Here is a 20,857-nt window from a genome sequence, read left to right as displayed (position 1 = left end):
GAGGAAACCAAATGGAATTTATCTTTCTAAGTTTATTATTTTACACCTGTGCTTTGCATAGTGTGACCTGTCAAGTTGTCTTTTGAGATAAGGACCTGTTGCTACACAGTAGTCTTCATTGATTTTGAACAATGGCCAAACAACTGGATATTAGTGATACACCACAGTATACTCTCTTGGCACAAATGTGTATGTCAACATATGGCCTAACCACAAAAATGCATTCACCTCCATTGTTCTACAGCTGAGGTGGATATTTTGAAAGTTGGGCAAATAAAACCATAACTATTTGTTTGGACAACGTGATTCTGTAATTTGGGTGAACTGAATGTTTAACAGGTACACAAAAGTTGGATATGTTTACGTTCAGAGAATATCAAAGCAGATGAAATGGAGCAAGGCGTGATTACAAACTGGGTGACTTCCTTAGGCCTGAAATGCCCCAGGTTCACTGCATGTCAGTGGGTTTTTGTTAATTTAATAAACTGCAATTTCTGGATGGATTTTTGCATGTTTAAGTACATTAACCAAGGCATGTAACCCGATAGTAGCTAACGTTGCCTTATCTGTACCATTTAACTATGCTCACATGGTGCCTGTTATCACAAAGCAACCGAGACCTTGGGCTCAAGTAGAGGAATACTGGTTTGGTCTGTGGGCCTACCACGAGGCTGCCCTGTGTAGCTGTGTGCCACTGGAACTGATGGAAACTTGGAGAGGACAGTGTACATGCACAATACGCGGCAGGCAGGCGTTCGGGGTGGGGAGTCAATAGGGGCCCCTAACTGGTTAATCCGGCCATGTAATAGGGAACAATGAGAGAGCTTTAGTAGCTCAACAGATTTCCAAAGCTGTTTCCAAGCATGGTGGCGGCTTGTGTAGTAACCTGCTCAAAACGGAATGTTGGCCACCAGGGGTCAGTCATGCTCTGTCGCTCCGAGCACAGTGAACGCTCCCCACAGCGTTACGTCACAGTTTCACGCTGCACATTCGCTCTGACGTGTGCGTTCCACCGCCACGGAGCCGGGTCCCAACGCAGTCCGGTCACAGTTCGCCACACTTTTTAGGCTATTTTTTTTCTTTAACCAATCAACTGCTTCGTCAACTGCTTTGCAGAAAGAGACACCAACGACTAGTTCCCAGCCAGTCACAAGCTGTGATAAAACGTTTCGTTACTGTACCAACAGCGAGGAGGGGATATTTCTGATAAGTAGCTAACAGTGACACCGAGATCATATTACATCGCATCATGATATTTACGTTGAACAGTGTAGTATCACCCGGTTTGAATCAACCCCACGACCACGCTGCAGGTTAGGAGGTAAAAATAAGAAACGACAGCAGTGGACACACCATGGCACCTTATTATAGTATCCAGGCATTTAATGTAAACTGAATTTGTTAATTATTTCCGTTATCTGAACTGTTAGCATCATAAACTGGTTTGCCCAACAGCATGCAAACACGTGGCTGCCCGCTTGTGATTGGCTGAGTTTAAAATGATAGCAACATGGCCTAGTTGATGTGGTTTATTTAAACTGGGGACTGAGATGAACTAATTTGCTCTTGTTTTTACTACTCTGCCTTTCACCTCAACACTGCTAGTATGGTAACCCCTTGTGTTGCAGTAAGGTTAGATCATAAAGACGGAAATAGGACTTTTCTACCTGACCATGATGCATACCTTATCTTTTAGATAATTCATTTAATTCATATTGAGCTTGAGGTGGAAAGTGTTACCTGTGGAGTAAGGCGTATTTAATTCATTCAGTAGCCTACAGACAAAATAAATTAGCCAAATAAGTGAGCATCATAGACAAAATAGGTAAATGCATGATAAGTGAAAAGATGCAACACCTTTGGGTATTTTTATTTAGAATTTCTCTGACATTGCTGACTCTGCACAGTCTCTTAAAACACCTAAATTGTAAGTTCTCATCAGGGCTCATGCTTTCACCGTCACAAGTCTAGTTTATCATGGCAACGCTCATCTTATTGGTTGTGAGGGAACCCTCAGATTTTAACTTCAGGTTTTCTTTTGCTCCTGTTTTGTTTCCTTTCAAAGGGCCACACAGGCCCACTTTTTTGCATTACAGATGTCCCCTCTGGTGCGCTCACGGAAATTAAGACATAAAGAGAAGATAATGGCTACTATGTGCAGACTGATGTATTTGATTTGATACTGTACCTTGTGGTTTGTGGGATAAAAACTGAGGTTTTCCTACATAATTAAATTGATGATTATTTGGTGTGAGCTTCACATACACAAATCTAAATGGACCGGCTCAAAACTCTGCTTTCATCATCCACATGCCCTCATTTGTCCAGCTGAGGAAAATCGTGATACAATCAAAAGCTCCAGAACAGATACTGAGCAGATGTTGTGGTCAAATTATTTTGTCAGCTGCTGTTTCCAGGGTCAAAAAATGGACTTTCAATCTCATCCTTAAAATACTCGCAGGAATGGGAATTTGAACATTTACAATTTCATGACACCTGGGCAAACACCATATGCTGTGGAAGACTGTAATAGGAATGAAAGCAGATTACTGAGTGGACCTTGTTTATCTCGAGATTGTGTGTAGCACCTTAAAATGAAGCACAGAAAAAATTAAAAAGACTTTCAATATTTTAGATTAATTTGGTTTAATTTGAACATTTAAAATTAACTTTAATGATTGGATTTCAGTGGATTTCACACACTGCACACACAAATGCTTTTTCACCACTCTGTTTTTGTATGACTCTTGCTTGTCTACTATAAATAAAGGCAGCTGAAAAAAGAAGGGGTGGAACAAGTACTTAGATCTTTTACTTAGGTAAAAGTAGCAATTCGACAGTGTGGAAATACTATTTTACAAGTCAAATTTATCCATTCAAATTTTTACACATGATGCATTTATGTGTAAATTAAACTAAAATGTAGCAGTTGGTAAAGGTGGGGATACATTTAAATATTCCAGGTAGCTTAATCCATAATAATGCATCATTATTCACTGTTGATTATGTTTTGTATTAATAATCAGAATCTGCAAAGTAACTAGCAACTAAAGCTGTTGGATTAATGTAGTGTTATAAATGAAGTATAAAGTCACATAAAATGGAAATACTCGAGTAAAGTAAAAGTACCTCAAAATCGTGCTTAAGTAGAGTTAATTGAGTTACTTTCCACCACTGGAAATAAGACATCAGGGTTATCAGACAATATACTAATCTCACAATATAACAATGTAAGCCGCATAGTTAGTTTTCATCTGCATTTCCTTGGGAGGCTGATATTAAATATGTATCACTGCAGTGGCAGCTGCCAGGTAGGCAGCAAATCAAATCGTTGTTTTAGGCGGTAAAGTAGTTAAAGAGGGTTAATATTCCCACAACACCTGAAGGCATCAGTGGTGCAGGTGGCTCAGGGCGTGGCTTCATCCCTAGCGGACAGAGCCTTGTCCGCGCATGCGTGAGGCAGAAAAGTGCGTTTTAGAATGATTACTGGTGGCCAGAGGAGAGACAGATTATATGGCTCCGCACAACTGTTGTTTTAATCCCCTGGGCGAGGAGATTTAGGGAAGAAAAAACACTGGCTTTAAACCCAGCAGCCATATTGTATGGAAAAACGACGGAAAGACTCCTCTTTTCAGAAAAAGTCGCTTTCTCAGACACCCCTCTCAAGACTTCTGGGGAGTTTAATTATCTTTCTTACTGGCGGTGGGCTTGTGTTGGACAGCTAGCTTGCCAGCTGGCTGAGGAATTCAGAGATTGGGACTAGTTTTTGAGCCATTTTAAACAATATTGTGGTTATCGCTTTGGTTTTAAAAGTGTTAAATTAACCGCCTGAAAGATGAAGGACCGATTGGAGCAACTTAAAGCGGTAAGTGGTGGCCAGGAAATGATACATTTACTTGGTGTTTTTTTTTTTTCCCTTATTGTCTCTGTAAGCTTTGATGAACCTCTGAAAAATATTCCTTATAGAAAGAAAGAAAGTCAAGATTGGTAAAAGCATTTTCTTTGTTTTACTATTTGCACTTTTAAGTAAGCCTTTAGGATAGGTTCTTGACACATATCCATTTGAACTAATATTGTACAATGTGATGACATAACTCGTGATGGGTGTAAGGTTAGTGAGTGTCTGAAGTTCACTTAAGTGTAGTGTAATTAATAGTGTAATCGTAATTAGTTGAAGCCTATTATCTGATGAAGTTTTAAAAAATGTAGATTTAAACTATTGCTCAGACTATCATTGCCTCCTATTAATATGATGTGGACTTCTGTATATACAAATATTTATAAATGTACTCAGCTTTAGTATTGCAGCTGGAAATGACAACAGATGGTTTAATTTTCACTGATTAACATTTGCCCTTAAAACGGAAATGAATAGTCAGTCATTCATTTAGCCAATTGACAGAAAATCAAGCTTTGAATTTGTTTATCAAGATGTAAAAATGTTAAATATTCTCTCAAATGTGAGCGTCTGTTGCTTTCCTGTGTTTTATGTCAGTGGAAATTAAATATATTTGGGTTTTAGCCTAATGGTCTGACAAAACATGCGATTTGAAGACATCCCCTTGGGATTTGGGAATTTTTCATGGGCATTTTAAACTATTACATTTAGTGATTAACTGTTGAAAGGAAAAGATTAAAAAGGTGATGGAATAATCAATAATGAAAATATTCAGTAGTTGCAGCCCTAGTTGCCATCACTGCTAAGAAATATGTTAAACCACTGAAAATATAACAAATATGATCAAAGTAGAAAGTTGAAAAATGGATACAGGATCTACAGTTAGGGTGGATTGAACCTGGGTTCAAGTGCCCAAATACTCCAGTCTTATGTCTCAAGTCATCGCAGTCAGATTATTATGATTACAGAAGCATAGTAATCATTAGCAACACAGAAGCATCCATTTTATATTCAATACTGACTTAATCACAGTAAATACAGTGGCTGCCCTTTAGGGGTGAGGCCTTGATCCTATTGTAACCCAAGTCGGGATGTGTTTCTATAGGTACCTGACACTGCTGGCCAAATATTTGCTGTGTATAAAGTTGCTGCACTACATTTGTTGGGATGTTGGGAGTATATATGTTAAGGCCTCTAAGGCTAGGTTAACAGTTCTATAGTAATGGGTGCCTCCATCCTAACGACTTTTTCCAGTATGTACACTTCAGTTTGTTTATCTTTCTACCTTATCCACACTCACCCGCCGCCTTTATTTTCCTACGTGAGTTAACTCTCTAATGTTTAACTTCTTGGCTGTTATTTAGTCTGTATATTGGTGCGTGTGTGAGTGTGTGTGTCACGGGTTGTCAGATTTCAGCATTGCATTAACACAAGTCCTAATGGAACATTTTGGCTTCTGTCACCATGCTGCAGTAAATCTGACTCCAGGTTCACATTCCACCGCTGTGTTGGGTAGTGGCTCAGAGTCTAAGTCATCAAATGGGAAAAGTCTAGTGCACGGGGCTGCAACTAAAATTTATTTTCATTATTAAATAATCTGCTGAATATTGTCTTGATTTTATAGTTTGGTCTATAAGATGTCAAAAAACCGACAGACAATTCAGAAATATTCGGTTTACTTAAATTATGACATAATACAGAGAAATGCAGCAAATCCTCACAAATGATAAGCTAAAACTGGGGAAAGTTTGACATTTTTGATTGAAGAACGACTTAAATGATTAACTGATTCTCAAAATAGTTGCTGATTACTCTTCTTTTGATTGGCTAATAGGTTAATCCACAAACCGTTGCAGCTCTACAAGTTTACACGTTATTTTGCCTTTATCCGACTGCCTTTTCAGTTCAGTGTAGTCTTTGTTCACCCTCATTTTTCTCAGCTGTCTTCTCAACCTTGAAGTACTGCTGGTGTTCAGTTCAAAGTGATATACCCGGTACTGCTGCGTCATTTATTATCCTAAGAGACAAAGTCTGCTGGTTTATCACCCAGTTTCTTTAAGACGACAGACTCATGGGAAAGTAAGTGAAATAAGTGAGCAAGAATGTTGGACATTCAGCATGGGCCATGATTGGTGTCATGGCCCATGCTGAATAGTTTTTTGCATGATAATGAGTTATAGAGGTTTCTCTCATATACTTCTTGTTTGTGGGTTAATGTATGCTCAAGTACATTTTGCATTGGAGGTTGATAGGATGAGCTCAGTCTTTGTACGTGCGGTTGCATTTGTGAGGCAGGGGATCACTCTGTCTGCTGCAGTGTAAAACCGCTGTGTAGTCAATGTCTTGTTGAGGGGAATTATGCAACATCACATATGGTGCTTTGCATGGAGAATGAGCATAATTAAATGTTTTGAATAAAAGGAACAAGCCTGCATCCGGGATGACATTTCCATCCCTGATGCACAGAATGTGGGCTATTTTCTCATATTTGCGAGAAATTGTCTAAATGTTATCCAGTGTGTTTTTAATGTTTTGATGATTACACAATCTTGATGTAACTCAGCATGAGATTATACCATTTGTGTTGATTTTGGAGAGAGAAAATCTAATTTGCTGCTGCATGGTTCACTCTATCAGTCAACATTTTGGCACAGTTGCCAAGAATTGCATTAAATCTAGGTGGTTCACAATTTATGTATTTATTTTTCAAAAAAGGATGATGAGAGGGTGTGTCTTACTTTCCCCTCAGCATTAGACATATTACACAAAAAGCTATAAAATACTGGTTCATGTAAATCTAGTTCTACAGTGCAGAAAAACCTTTCAAACATCTCACGCTGCTTTTTTACAACTACAACTAATCATGAGGGGTTGTGCATTACACCACTCCCAACCCCCATGCAGTGGTATGAAACAGTATGAAGTAAATGTATTATGGAACTGTCTGAGTCAGAATAATAAAACAAGTGGACGTGCATGGGGCTTAGGTTTCTGAATTTTTTGGGGGGTTTTGTAACAGTAATAGGTGTCTCCAAGTTGAGTCACAAGATAAGCAAGTGAGTTTAACAAGAAATGTTGTAAAAGTTTTCTTCGTGACTTAAAAAAAGTCGCTGCGTCTGACTGTTACTGTCAGTATCAAACAGCTTTTACATGAAAGCAAGTGCCTGTGTGGTTGTGTGTGGGTGGGTGGGTGTATGTGTGTATGTGGGGCATTTGTTACACATGCCAGTCATGCCAGTTTCCCCCTTATTTTTGCTAAATGAGAGACACTGGAAGGAAGTGAGCGCTGGTTCTTATCTCACTACTGCCGAAACGCTGTGTGAGGGAGCATAAAGTGTGGGCTCGAGCGGTGTATGTGATGAATTACTGAGAGATTCAAAAACAAGGAGTGTGTCAGTGTGCGTGTCCAGGGAACTCTGTGTTCACAAGTATTGTTGGTTGCCGCAGGCTGAAACAAATGGTCTAGGCTGCATTTGCAAGTCAAATTTTAGATGAGGGGTAGAAGGTTAAAGAACTTGTAAAACTCAGCATCTGAACAGTTGCTGTAAATGTTACTGCCCAGTAGGGCTGCAGCTGGCAATTATTTTCAGTCATTTTGTTAATAAAATATCTAAAAATAGTAAAAAAAAAAAAAAAAAAGCCTGTTATGATTTCTAAAGCCCAGGTTGATATATTAAAAATACTTGTTTTATTTGTCCAAAAAAAAATTCTGTACTATCAAATATGTCAAAGAGAAGCAGCAAATCATCATAATTGAGAAACTGGAACCATCAAATGTTTGGCAATTTTGCTTGAAAAATTACAGAATTGATCAATTCAGAGCTGCAACAATTAGTTGGTTAATCAGTTAGTCAATTAGTTAATTTACATAAATTAAGTGGACACTTTTTATAATCGATTATTTGTTTCATCGTTCTCTGGTTCTAAATTCTCAAATGTGACAAATTGCTGTGTTTATTCATCATCTATTACAGAAAATCGAATATCTTAAGGGGACTATTGGAAGACATTACTGTTGCCTCTGAGAAATTGTGAATGCCAATTTTTCACTATTGTTTAACATTTATACACCAAACAATAAACTGAGAAAATAACTGTGAGTTGCAGCACGAAATCAATTATCAACTTAGGTGCCAATTAATTGTATGTTAACCAACTACTCAGTCAACAGATGGTTGCAGCTCTAGTTTCTGGTTCATTTTTAAAATGGTAGCATTGTGTAACCCAATAAGAAACCAAGGAACATTGCAAGTTAAAGAAAAATTATTCTGTTGCAGCGTAAATGAAGTGTAATACTGATATTGACTGAGATTAGCAGTTTAGAGAATGAGGCCGAGTCAGGTGATATGAGAGAGTGGGGAGGTGTGTTGGCTAACATTTTCCATGCTTTGGATTTGATCCAGGAAATGACACTTGACTTTCCTGGAGGAAGTCAAGTGTCCAGACTTCAGTCACCCATTACAAAACAGAAACACAAACTACTATGTGTTAAGAGTTTAGCGGGCCAGCAAAACTCATCAGATGTTTAGTGTAAACAAATTTGACTTTGAGTGCAGAAGTAATTAAAAGGGACGGAACAAATGGAGATTACCGTCCCCTCTCACTCATCTTTTTCACTTGTCACTGGTCTTTTTTTTTTTTTTTTCCCTCCACAACACCTCGACAGCATGGCCCTATGGTGGCTGTTTACACTGCACCTTAGCTGCGGTTTCTTAAAGTTAGTTGAGAGTAGGTTGACTCCCTGGAACCTGGCCCCAGGCCTTCACTGTGTAAATATTCACCAGCTGTGCTGAGCTTTTTGTGGCCAACCTGCTGCACTGCCCTTTGTTTACTGACTGTCCCTTGTGACACGTTTATGACTTCACAGAGTGAAGCTTTCTGATAAATTTATTGGGTGTAGGCTGATGAGGGTCAGACCAGCATTTCTGGTTGATGTACCATGCTGAGCTTATAACCAGGAAGCAATTTAATTAGTATGGCCTTCACTGGTAGCTCATGGGCTAAATGCTGTTTAGCATTAGCTTAGGTTTTTCCACCCTGACTATAAATAAACTTCTGGGAAACGCTTTGTATTTTTAGACATGAAAATGGTCAATTAGAAAGGTTGATTATGTATACAGAAGATTTGAACAAAACATCACTTTTCAGTCTTGAATTCAAAATATTTGTATTGGCCAGTAAAAACTCAGACTTGATGGTGAGATGATCGTAACAATGGTGATTATTTTGAGGATAATAATGATGGTGTTTGTTTTTTTGTGAGATTTAGGACAAGGGCTGTGTATAAAATCTCGATACTTATCGTGAACCAACCAATATGTCCATAGCACAGAATATTGATAACTGTGCAGTTTTTGAAAGTTGGTACTGAATGGTCGGTTCTTAGTTTTGTTTAATTAATACCTCCGGCAAGGAAGTTATGTTTTCACACGTGTCCGTTTGTTGGTTTGTTTGCTGAATTAATTGTCAGCAGGATTATGCAAAACGTACTGAACTGATTGTCACTGACCTTGGTGGAGGGATTGGGAATGGGCCAGGGAAGAACCAATTAAATTCTGGGGTGGTTATGGATCATTTACTATGAATTTAGAATTTATTTTCTACGAAGTCTTGTGTAAGTTGTTTCACATTGACCTTGGCGAAGGTCTGCGCTCTCTGAGTGCCATTATAGTTTTCAGTCTTTGATTCTTTAATTGCCTGGTTTAAATCATCTAATTGTGCTAATTTCGACTGCATTTTTTGCAGGCAAAGTTCTTGTACATCTGCTTTGTATGGAAACATGTAAAGGAATAATTCAAAATTTTGGGAAATGATGATAATTGTTTTCTTGTCGAGAATTAGATGTGAATATTGTTACCACTCTTATGACTATATGGTAAATATGAAGCTAGAGCCACCAGGTCCAGAGCTCTGTCCAAAGTTAACAAAAGCTGCCTACCAGCACCTTCTAATTCACAAATTAACACATTATGTTGTTTGTTTAAAAACAACAGGTAGTGGTTTTTATGGGTAGTTATGTGCCAGACTATTTCTTGGCTGGGACCAGTAACTGCACTGTGATGACAAGACTCCAGTAAATAGTCCCAATGCACCCTGATACATTTAAGAAATTTGGATTATTTTGTTAAATATGAAAAAGTTGTTTGTTGAAAAACATGTTTATATCCCTCACATCCCTCACATGTTGTGAATTAGATTTAAGTGATGGTTTGGAACCATGTTTTGGCTTCAGGCTAGTTTGTTTAACAGGATGTCGCTTTAATTGTTACAGACATAGTGTATTTATTGTACATGTTTATCGGGGTGCATATGTCATAGAAAACATGTTTTAGTGCTAAGCACTGAAAATAATAATGTCTATACGACAGCTGGTTTGTTATCTATTTTCCTCCTAAAAGCAAGGGAAGTTGGTTTGTATAGCACCTTTCAGCAACAAAGCACTACATGCTGACATAAAACATAAAAAGGCACTAAGACGAGATATAACAGAAAAAACAGGCGATTTAAAAAAAAATAAAAATAAAAAATAAAATAAATTTAAAAAAAAAAAAAAAAAAAAAATATATATATATATATATATATATATATATATATATATATATATATATATATATATATATATATATATATACATACACACACACACACACACACACATATACATACACACACACAGAGGATTTAAAAAGTGAAATATGGAAGATAGAAGATAATAAATAATAGACATAAATTGCTGTACAGGCACACACAGCTGTCTGCTTTTCTGTTTTTATCTTGGTGAACACAATGAACATCCGAATGAACCTTTAATCCCGAGGTGTTGATTACATGCCTTATACCGTGTGCTTCAGGGAAAACATCTAATACCCTTCACATGCTGAGGGGTATTAGATGTTGTCCAGCTGGAACTGCTTGTATGAGTCTGATAGAGTCTTCACCTTTTTGTGCCTTTAGACATGTGATCAAGATGACGACGAGGTGGAGATTGCTGTGGACAATGCGGCCTTCATGGACGAGTTCTTTTCTCAGGTGAGGGATAACTATCAGTGCATTAGTGTGTGGGGGCAGTACTTCTTTTGCTCAAAGAGGGCACATTGTTGCTGTTCTTTTCATGTGTTTTTTTTTTGTTGTTTTTTTTTAATTTTTTGTCATTTGCATACATTTGTGTGATCTCGTATGTTTCGTATGTGTTTTTCAGATTGAGGACATAAGGAACAGTATTGATAAAATTGATGAGAATGTGGCTGAAGTCAAAAAGCTTTACTCAGTCATCCTGTCTGCTCCCACTTCAGATCAGAGTAAGACACCTTACCACTGCCAGCTTTTCTTTCTCTTCACTTAGGGTCATATTAAGAATGTTTTTCTTACCCAACCTTAATTTTTACTAATGTTTCTTCTTTACAAGCTGCATTTGCTTGCAGTTTTGTGTCCCAAATTGAACTAAGTCAGCCTTTTCTTAAAAAGAACTAAAAAATATTCTTGCACCCAGTCATAAAAACTTAATTTTCTTAAAGCAACATTATAAAAATTTTTCAGTAAATGTAACTTCACTGGTTTGAAAATGTTCCGTTACAGCATTTCGTAAGATGGCCGAATTTATTTATTTATTTATTTATTTGGAAATAAGTAGTTTTGTATTTGTAATATTTAATATTGTTAACTGTTAATAGGAACGTCTCTTCCTTCACAGAAACACAGGATGAGTTGGAGGCTATCACCAATGACATAAAAAAGATGGCCAACAATGCAAGAAACAAACTCAAGAGTGAGTTTGCCTTCCATTACCTCACACACAGCCTGTCAGTCAGAATAATGGGGATGTTTAATGGATTTAATGTAAAATGTTACTGAAAAATTAAATGACAAAATGATGTGATGTGTAATGATTTCAAGCTGAATCATAAATAAGTATATTGGTTTGATTCCCAGCTATCGAAAGGAATCTGGAGTCAGAAGAGCAGGAGAGGGTGTCGGCTGACATGCGGATACGTAAATCACAGGTAATTGATATGCATCCTAAATTTCAGATGGCGTTTGGATAAAGCTGGATTTGTAGGAGACTGTTCTTGTGCCAGAGTTTTCCTGATGTTTATGCCTGACTTGACAGTTGGTTAGTGGATCAACCAGCGAGAACAGGGAAAAACATTACGGCTGTGCTGATTTATATTTTTTCCTGTCGTATGCTAGCATGCAGTGCTGTCCAGGAAGTTTGTGGAGGTAATGACAAAGTATAATGAAGCCCAGGTGGACTTCAGGGAGAGGAGTAAAGGACGCATTCAGAGACAGCTAGAGATCAGTGAGTGACACCCAGATACACTGCCAGAAAGTCATGTGATGGTCCTACAGTATTCTTTTTACATTTACTCTTTTGTTTCCTTTCCTTTGCTTTGCATTGCTTTCCAGCTGGTAAAGCAACAACAGATGAAGAACTGGAGGAGATGTTGGAGAGTGGCAATTCTGCTGTGTTCACTGCAGGGGTAAGTGTGTGTGTGTGTGTGTGTGTGTGTGTGTGTGTGTGTGTGTGTGTGTGTGTGTGTGTGTGTGTGTGCGCGTGCGAAAAAGCCAAGTTGTCAGTTGCTTATTAAAACTCAAAATGACTTATATCAACAGGTTAAAGATTAGCTGTGATTGAGCCTGTTGGGCTCAAAGTCAGTTTACTTCTTTGTGGCTTCTAGTGTCCTCTGACCCTTATTTTATTTATATATATATATATATATATATAACAGCCAAATGATGATTGTTGATGATTCTGCATTGCATTTTGAAATGGCCATTTACAACACATGCAATGTTCAAACACAGGTTGCAAGAACGACACATCATGAAAGGGAGCATTGTATTGTATTGCTTTTAGCTGCACGAAACAGCTGGTAAAATGAGAGTGCAGAGTGCATTTCCACTTGTGAGAAAGCTTCTCTGTGTGCACATTGCTAAGAAGGTTGTTTTCAGTACAGATTGGGAAGAATTTTGTACAGAAGGACACACAGTGTAACTTGACATTCGCAGACGTGATAACAACTAAATGCCTTTTAAACCAGAAACCAACAAAGCGTTAGTTTTGTAAAGTGGGATCACAATGGAAGGTCGGTTGACTCCTTAGTGTAGTTTTATCTAAAATTAGAGTTGGTCATTGAGCTGGACTGGATGGCGGGTTTTATTAAATGAACTGACATTTCCTTCAAAAACTTTTCATTGGAACAATTTGATACATTTCTCTGTATCGCTTAATGTGTCGCCCTCATTTTCAGTTCCTCCAGTTTTCTAGCCAGACGCCATTTAAGCGAAGATTCAAACTAAACTAGAAAATGCTTACTTTTGGCAACACTAATTAGAAGTAATAAAGAAAGGCGTTAGATGTGACACCAAAACTTAGATGTGATGGTGATACGTTTGTGTACATGTCTGTGTGATAATAGTGAGCCTCTCCTCTCTACAGATTGTGGACTCTGGGATCTCTAAACAAGCCCTGAGTGAGATTGAATCCAGACACAAAGACATTGTCCGTCTGGAAAGTAGCATCAAGGAGCTGCACGATATGTTTGTAGACATTGCCATGCTGGTGGAGAGCCAGGTACACTCCTCTACGCTTTCCATCAGCCCATCATTTTGTCCACCCATCAGTTACTTTTGCAACCTCCCATCCAGTTCATTCATTTATTCACTCTTTGCATTCATCCTGGACTCTTTTCCATGGCTTTGTGTTTAATCCGGACTGTATTCAACTCTTTTTCTCCTGATTATTTCTCTTCCCATCACTGCTGTGGTCTGACCATCAATCTGCATCTGTCTCTGTTTCCTCTTTTCCAGCTCCATGCCTTTCTTACACCTCTCTTTACTTTCTTCTGCCACTGCCTCCTCCATCTCATCACCCAACATTGATGGAATCAACATGAAAGCATTTAGTAAGATGTACAAATAAAGCATCATTGTAGACACCAGCGTAGGCTTAACACTAGAATCAATAAAAACACGTATTGTTGATCAGTCAGTCGCTGTATTTATATGCATACGTAAGTTTAACTACATATTTCTTGCTGCTTGCACCATGCTTTCTGAGGGAAAGGCTTGTTTGAGGTAAGGGCCACTGCACTGTTTGTGTTGTGATTTCAATTTCAACCATGTGTTTTTCCAGTTTTTAGTTTGAAGAGATTTGTTCCAATGAAATTCAGCATTATCATGAACCTGAATGCTTTGCCCATGAAATTTACTCTGGCTTTAAAAACAAAAGAAAACTCAATGAGTCATTATTGAGGCTGTCTGAAGATCTTCACTTCACACAGCTTTTGACAATATAATCACTTCAAAACATTGGTCAATGAACTTCTAATACATATGAAACCATATATAATATTGTATGTATTTAAACCAGTCTGCTATTTTTTGTTCTACTTGTTGAAGTGTTGCTCTGTATCTTACTAATTGTTGTGTGTTTTTCAGGGAGACATAGTAGACAACATAGAGCAGAATGTGTCCAAGTCAGTGGACCACATAACAGTGGCTAAGGAACAGACCAAAAAAGCTGTAAGGTACCAGACCAAAGCACGCAAGGTAATGTAGTTCAGCCGACTGCTGCCCCAGTTTGCTTGTGAACTCTTCCTATTTTTTTTCTGCTGTTTTGCACTTTTTTTTCACTGTTTGACACCTTTAAACCAGAGTGTGCAGACAGAGCACACTTCCTCACCTTATACATACATTGCAAATCTTACACAACTGTTACATTATGTGGGCTTCGCTTTTTTTTTAACCTCTCTTTCACCGTCTCACTGTTGTTTTATTTATTTTCTTTTGTCACTTTTCGTCACCTCTGACACCATGCCCCATGTTAGGGTGGAATGATTGACAGGATTGAGAGCAACATGGACCAATCAGTGGGCTTTGTGGAGAGGGCTGTAGCAGACACTAAGAAAGCCGCAAAGTTTCAGCAAGAGGCTCGCCGTGTGAGTGGCTACAGTCAAGAACAGCAGTCTGGTTTCCCAAAAGCAACCTAAAATAGTTTTATTTTATCGCTGCTTAGGCAGTACAAAGAAGAGGGGGATGAGAGAAATGAAATGGACAAATTGAGTCCACCAAGTAAGATTTGAGTTCACAAGCCTGATCTTGCATTATCATATGATTTAAGTTATAGAGTCCATGTTATTCTGGTGACACTGAGCTAATATGCTAACACATACGTGGATAATCAAAGATATGCCCTCTGCTTCCTTCTGGTTATTGCTGAAATGCGCTATCCTAGATGTTGTTTCGGACCACAGTGGTTAAGAGAGAACAGCACTGCATGAAAAAACGCAGTCCATTATCAGTTTCAATGGGACCTCTGCGTTTGGCACAGCGCAGTGTGACATAATTTCGTGAGACGCAGTGTTAGCCAATCAAATGCGTGCAAACGCATGTTTCTGGTAGATTCTTTGATAGATAAACAGCATTTTTCTAATGTTAACGTCAAAATCATCGCAATTAAAAGTAAAGTGATTCCTCACAAAGTGTTAGAGTTCGGTTCTAGTAGGCAGTGTTTTAGCATCTGATAAGCCTTCAGACTCATGGATCTGTTACTCCGTTTCATCAGTACCTGAAACAACACGCCTCCTCCAATGCAGCCCCTTGCCCTTAACTCTAGGCTGTCTTTGTCTTAATGCCCAGTTAGTATATGAAAGGTGGAAACAGCTTTAACTCAAGAATGCTTTTGGGAAACCTGCCTGACTACGTGAAGACCTTCCCCACCATCATCTTCACCTTATCTTCACCTTGTTACCTGTGATGATCCCCCACCCTGTGGCCTGTGGCTCTCTGTGCTTTAAAAAACCACTGTGACCTGCCCAGCACCAAAAACCAGAACCAAGACCCACCCCCTCCAACCTGCTTAAACAACCGCGCACACACACACACACACTCACACACACACATACACACACATGCACTCACATATAGGTTTCACACTTAACTCTTTTCCTCCCACTTCTTTCTCTTCAGCTTGAATCTTAACTTTATCTTTGTTTACAGTGTGCTCACGACGGCTGCATTATTATTATTCTTATTTTGTTTTAGCTGTACAGTACATGAAGACATTGTTAGCTTCTGGCTGTTTCAGCATGTGTGAAAATAACTTTTGTATTGACATGTTAACACAAAGTCAACATTGTTGGGCCAAGAGAAAACTGGTTTATCAGACTTCAGCAACACTGATGCATAGAGTTTGGGTGTTTACCAAGCTACAAGGAGAAGTCATGATATTTGATACGGCCAATTTTTCCATATACTGTGCATATTACCTCATATTAAACTAGCACAAAGACTAAGACTGCATAAATTAAGAATATACTTGTTATTTCCCACTGAGAATGGTCCTGATGGTACTGTATGTACTTGGTTGTTCCCAACAGAAAATGGTGATAATAGTGGTGGTTGTGGTGGTCTTGCTGGCCTTACTAGCTCTCATTATCGGGTTGTCAGTGGGACTGAAGCAAAGCTGATGAGCTATCTTGAGTAAGAGGAGATCTAAGGGTGAGTAACTCTGGAGCAAATAACCGCCGTAGTGCCACAATGGATGTGGGTGTTATGCATACTTTGGAAAAGGTTTTACACATTATTTTCCTCAGGCTGTGTGAGGCTGATGTGTGTGCGTCTGTGTGTATGAGGTGTGTATTTGAAGTTCTTAGGTGTGTGTGTGTGTGTGTGTGTGTGTGTGTGTGTATGTGTGTGTGTGTGTGTGTGTGTGTGTTCTTTTGGGGGGGGGCGTTTCCTTCCTCTCTCCTCCTATTCTGCAGCACTTATCTTTGGTTACTGCTGAACAAACAAAACAGAGCCAGTGGCGAGTTAGTTGGACACAGTCTGAGCTGGTGTTTGGTCTGTGGGCTCATTTCAGATCTCATGCATCCTGTCATTAATACTGTTATCCCTTTGTGTCTCTCTGTATTTCCCTCTCTGTAGGAGGTGAAGACTATTGGTGCAGTCTGTGCTGTGGTTGTTCTCATCCTCATCACCATCTTTACACTATAGCAGGACCTCTGTGTTGCTACCATCATTTGTTTATTCATCAACACTCCATCCTACCCTCCATCAGCTGGCCCCGCAAAGAAAAGATTGATACTGGTCACTTTAGACGAATACAATATTAATTCACCCACGGATGTCAAAATCATCAACTTAAAACTGGACCAAGAGTCTTTTTAACTAGTAGAGGAAGGCTTGGTGTTACATTTAGGAGCTGGGAAAAAGTGGACCTACAGGATTTGTGAGAATTAAGAAATTATTTTTGACCTTTGAATTGCTTTAACAAATCCCTTCCCGAACCATCCTTCCTGGTCTGTGTGGGTTTGTTTGAGCTCCTCAGGCAGCTTGGACAGTTTGTGGATGCTTTGTTGTAAATGAGGAAATGAGACCAAAGCTGACATGAGGTAACGATACCTATTGTATCTCCAGAGGTGAAAAGGGAATTGAAAAATAACTGATCATGATTTCACTTGTGCTACTAAACATTTCATTGTTCAACATTCAGTGCCAAAGAATCAACCTGGAAGTGTTTGTCACCTGAAATTTATTTTACTGTCCTGAAAGTCAGACCCTTGTGAAGCCTTGTACAGGCACATTACCTCCCTTACCTTTATTTCTTGCCTTTATGAGCCTTGACACATGTTGTGATTGAAAAGCTAGCTACTGTATGTTCACTGTAATGGGATTTTGTTGGTTTGGTGGAGTTCCAGCACTTTCACATTTCAAAATATGTCTAATTTCTGTGATTTAGCTAAGATGATCAGGTAAATAATAGAATTATTATATTTGTGTTATTGATATCTAGTCCTGAATATGACTCAGTTCTTTAACTTGAAGAAGGTCAGTGTGCTCACTTATGGTTCTTCAGTTTGGAGAGCACGCTGGTTCTGATTTTAAATGCATGAAGGACGGTGCTTATGGGAACAGATTTGATGGACAGTTGGAGCTATGATAGGCAAACAAGCAAAAAAAGAGGGATAAATGCGCATTTCTTGCTTGAAGATTTATCTGAACACTGCAACACTATTATTGATACATATAATATATATATGAGAGACATGACTATCCCCCCTGTTCAAATGCTTTAAAAACAGTGTTTTATATGCCAGATGATATAAAGAGAGACTGGTAGTAACAATACTGATTTAGCTTGTTTCCCAAAAGAGCCAAAATAGTTTTTGTATTTATTATACGTTTTGATGAAGTGTTACTAATAGAGTCACATATACAGGATGAAGTGTATATGGAAACTTTAATCTCCAGTATGGGCTCAGTGGCTGCTGGCTCTTTACCACTGTGACATGCATTTCCTGCCAGGTCGCACATTATTTCTGCTGTAAACAAGCAACTCAGTTGTCAATTTATTAGATTCAGCCATTTGAATATAGTGTGGTCTAATACAACAGCCCTGTAATAAAAACCAATGTTTATGAAGGTTATAATGTTCGGTTTTTGGTAAAAGAGCTTTAGAGGTACGTTGGGTAAACTTAATGGACATTTTGGAGGCTGTAGTATGTAGTGCTTTTGAATTGTGCTGCATTATACTTGAGAGGTGTGTCTGCCCTCACTTATATGAACAGGGAGGACAAAATATTAGAAAAACCTCTCAGTATAAAGCAATACAATTCAACAGTACCACCGAGTACAACTTCCAGAGACTTTGATGTTTTCATTACTAGTTTCAGTCCATATTTTCAGAAAACTCAATGATTGAAATTAGTTTACCGAATGAAGGCAGAATTTATTTCAGGGTTGTTGTACTAGACTGAATTAGTTTCAGCTAGGCGTACCTAACAAACTGGCAACTTAGTTTAATTCTGGTTGGTCATCATCATTTCATGAGGACATTTTTTTTCCTGCTAGAGGGAATGTATCAAACCTACAATTTATTGAACCACAGCGTACATATTGTCACCCTGTGGCTTTAATAGGGTAATTAAAGCCGGTGATCCAGCTGTGCATACCAGGACTGTATCAGAAATACTATTTCCTCCAGTCATCAAAGTGAACAGGCAAGATGATCCATTTTTATCAACAGGTATTGACCACATCAGGGGTCTTGTACTACAACGTCATACTTTTTGAGATGTCCAGTGTGTTGCGAGAGGCACCATCACTGAGTGAATTCTGTGTTTCTGTTTGACCAGATCCTGAATGCTACATTTAATTCTGGTTGAAAGTAAGAGGCCCCCAGCTTGATCTTTAGACCTAGGCAGTCTGCTCTTTTGACTTCTGTCCATAACTGCTGAATCCTATTGCTTCTGTTCAATCCTTTTTCTTCAGCAAGGTCTGCACAAAGAGAGGGAGGAGAAAAATTGAAACTGTTGTAGATTGTTTTAACTAATGTGCCAGTGATTTCAATGGAGATTAAAGATTTTATGTTTTTTAATGACTGGTTGAAGAGTGCTTCATTGCAGTCTCATGCTTGTCCGCCCATCTTCCTGTTGTGAGTGACGCAAGGTAAATATGTAACTGAATTTTTACCCTTTTTGATGACTGCATGTTATTGAGGATCTGTGTAAATGCTTTTTATGGATGCTGTTGTCAGCAGGTTGTTGTTACAGCATGTTAACCACTGTGTTGCAAAGTACAGCTTTTTTTTAAGACTGGTGCACAAGTGTAAAAGAAGAGGTAAGTTTTTTTTCTTTTTCCCCCCAACCTTTCTTCTCTCTTTATGCACAGACACACACACCCTAACCTCTCTGACCCTCTGTTCTCCTTTTGCGCAATCATTTCCTCAAAACCGTGTGTCCGTAGATGTGAATAATTGTATTGTGTTTGGCAGCTTTGTGTTTGGGCTCGTGAATTAAACCCTAATTTCTGTGATTGTTGTTTTACTGCTGCCTTTTGTTTTGGATTTAATCTACAGAAAAAGATGATGATTACATTGTGCTGTACCATCATTGGGATCGTTGGGTTCTCCTATCTCTACAGCTTCTTCTCATAAAAGGTTTTACACAGGTAAAACACCTGCATCAGCCTTTAACATTAAGAATTCTCTACTTGCACACTAAAATGTTGAAGTAATGTACTTTTTTTGTCTTTGTGTGGTATTTCTAGGGAAAAGGCTTTCTCCAAGAAAAATAAAATTTCCTGAGCAGCCCCCCTAGTTTCATCCTGACCATTATTTCTTTTAAAAACTAATAGTTTTAAAAGAACAAAACAAAAATTGAACCATGTCTGTCCTGTGCACTTACCCTTCTATTAATTATTTCAATTTACATTATTTTCTTGCTGTATGAAGTGTTTGAAAACGTGTTAAAAGTGTGTAGATTTTTCTCAGCCTGCCTGTTAACAACCAGGTGGCTCAACACGAGGTGATCATTTTTGAACCACTCTGGTCGACTACAGTCTGCCGCCCCCTGGTGGTAAATAACGGGGACAATCATATTTAGAGACATTTTAATTAAAGGGATATTATTTATGCGAATTGATTTAGAATTAATAAAAATGCCTGAAGATGTTTTTTTTTTTTTCTCTGTGTGATGTCTTGGCCCCAAAAACTCAATTTATGCACATGCAAATAATTATGATCTGGTGATAAATATCCAATCAAGTAGTATTGCCTGACATGTTTGTTGTCATAATTTTAATAAATCGTGTGTGATTTCGTTGTGTTTGATCTGTACGCGTCCGCGTTGCTAAAACGCTTGTAATAATGGTCTTTTCTGTAACAGCGGCTGCCGCTCGCTCGCTGGCTGTGAGTCAACCCAGTAAAGCCTGTTATGTAATAAAAGATTTCTGTGCGTTGTACCAAGTGTTGGTTATTGCTTTTGCTTATTGTGTTGGCTCAGCTGATCGCCTGTTTGCACGGGGGGGGCCCCCTTCTGACTGGCCCAGCCCCTTTCACTCGCAGAGCATTGTCCATGTTATTTGCCCCTCCGCTGTTGTGTGTTTTTTTTTTTTTTGTTTTTGTTTTTTTAAATGTGTGAAACCTACAACCAACGTACGGCGATGCATGACACAACATCC

The 20,857-nt window shown here is 38.6% G+C and overlaps 1 protein-coding gene across 3 annotated transcripts; it reads left to right on the top strand.

Moving 5' to 3' along the window:
* The first annotated feature begins 3,415 nt into the window (after positions 1-3,415).
* On the top strand, positions 3,416-20,623 carry stx3a (syntaxin 3A). 3 transcript variants are annotated; one of them, XM_040119767.1, is made up of 11 exons: positions 3,423-3,865; positions 10,853-10,927; positions 11,097-11,196; positions 11,589-11,663; positions 11,828-11,898; positions 12,086-12,194; positions 12,302-12,375; positions 13,335-13,469; positions 14,336-14,446; positions 16,276-16,396; positions 16,823-19,274. In XM_040119767.1, the coding sequence occupies exons 1-10, from the start codon at positions 3,836-3,838 to the stop codon at positions 16,363-16,365; spliced, it is 870 nt and encodes a 289-aa protein (XP_039975701.1). In that variant the 5' UTR covers positions 3,423-3,835; the 3' UTR covers positions 16,366-16,396; positions 16,823-19,274. The 3 variants fall into 3 exon arrangements, with proteins under 3 accessions (XP_039975703.1, XP_039975702.1, XP_039975701.1); XM_040119769.1 differs by lacking the exons at positions 14,336-14,446; positions 16,276-16,396; positions 16,823-19,274 and adding exons at positions 14,725-14,835; positions 19,755-20,623 and having other exon boundaries at positions 3,416-3,865; XM_040119768.1 differs by lacking the exons at positions 16,276-16,396; positions 16,823-19,274 and adding an exon at positions 13,706-13,800 and having other exon boundaries at positions 3,419-3,865; positions 14,336-14,414.
* The last annotated feature ends 234 nt before the right edge of the window (positions 20,624-20,857 follow it).

The sequence above is a fragment of the Xiphias gladius genome, chromosome 23 (genome assembly GCF_016859285.1).
Source record: "Xiphias gladius isolate SHS-SW01 ecotype Sanya breed wild chromosome 23, ASM1685928v1, whole genome shotgun sequence".
Lineage (NCBI taxonomy): Eukaryota > Metazoa > Chordata > Actinopteri > Istiophoriformes > Xiphiidae > Xiphias > Xiphias gladius.
This window is presented reverse-complemented; position numbering and strand designations above follow the sequence as displayed.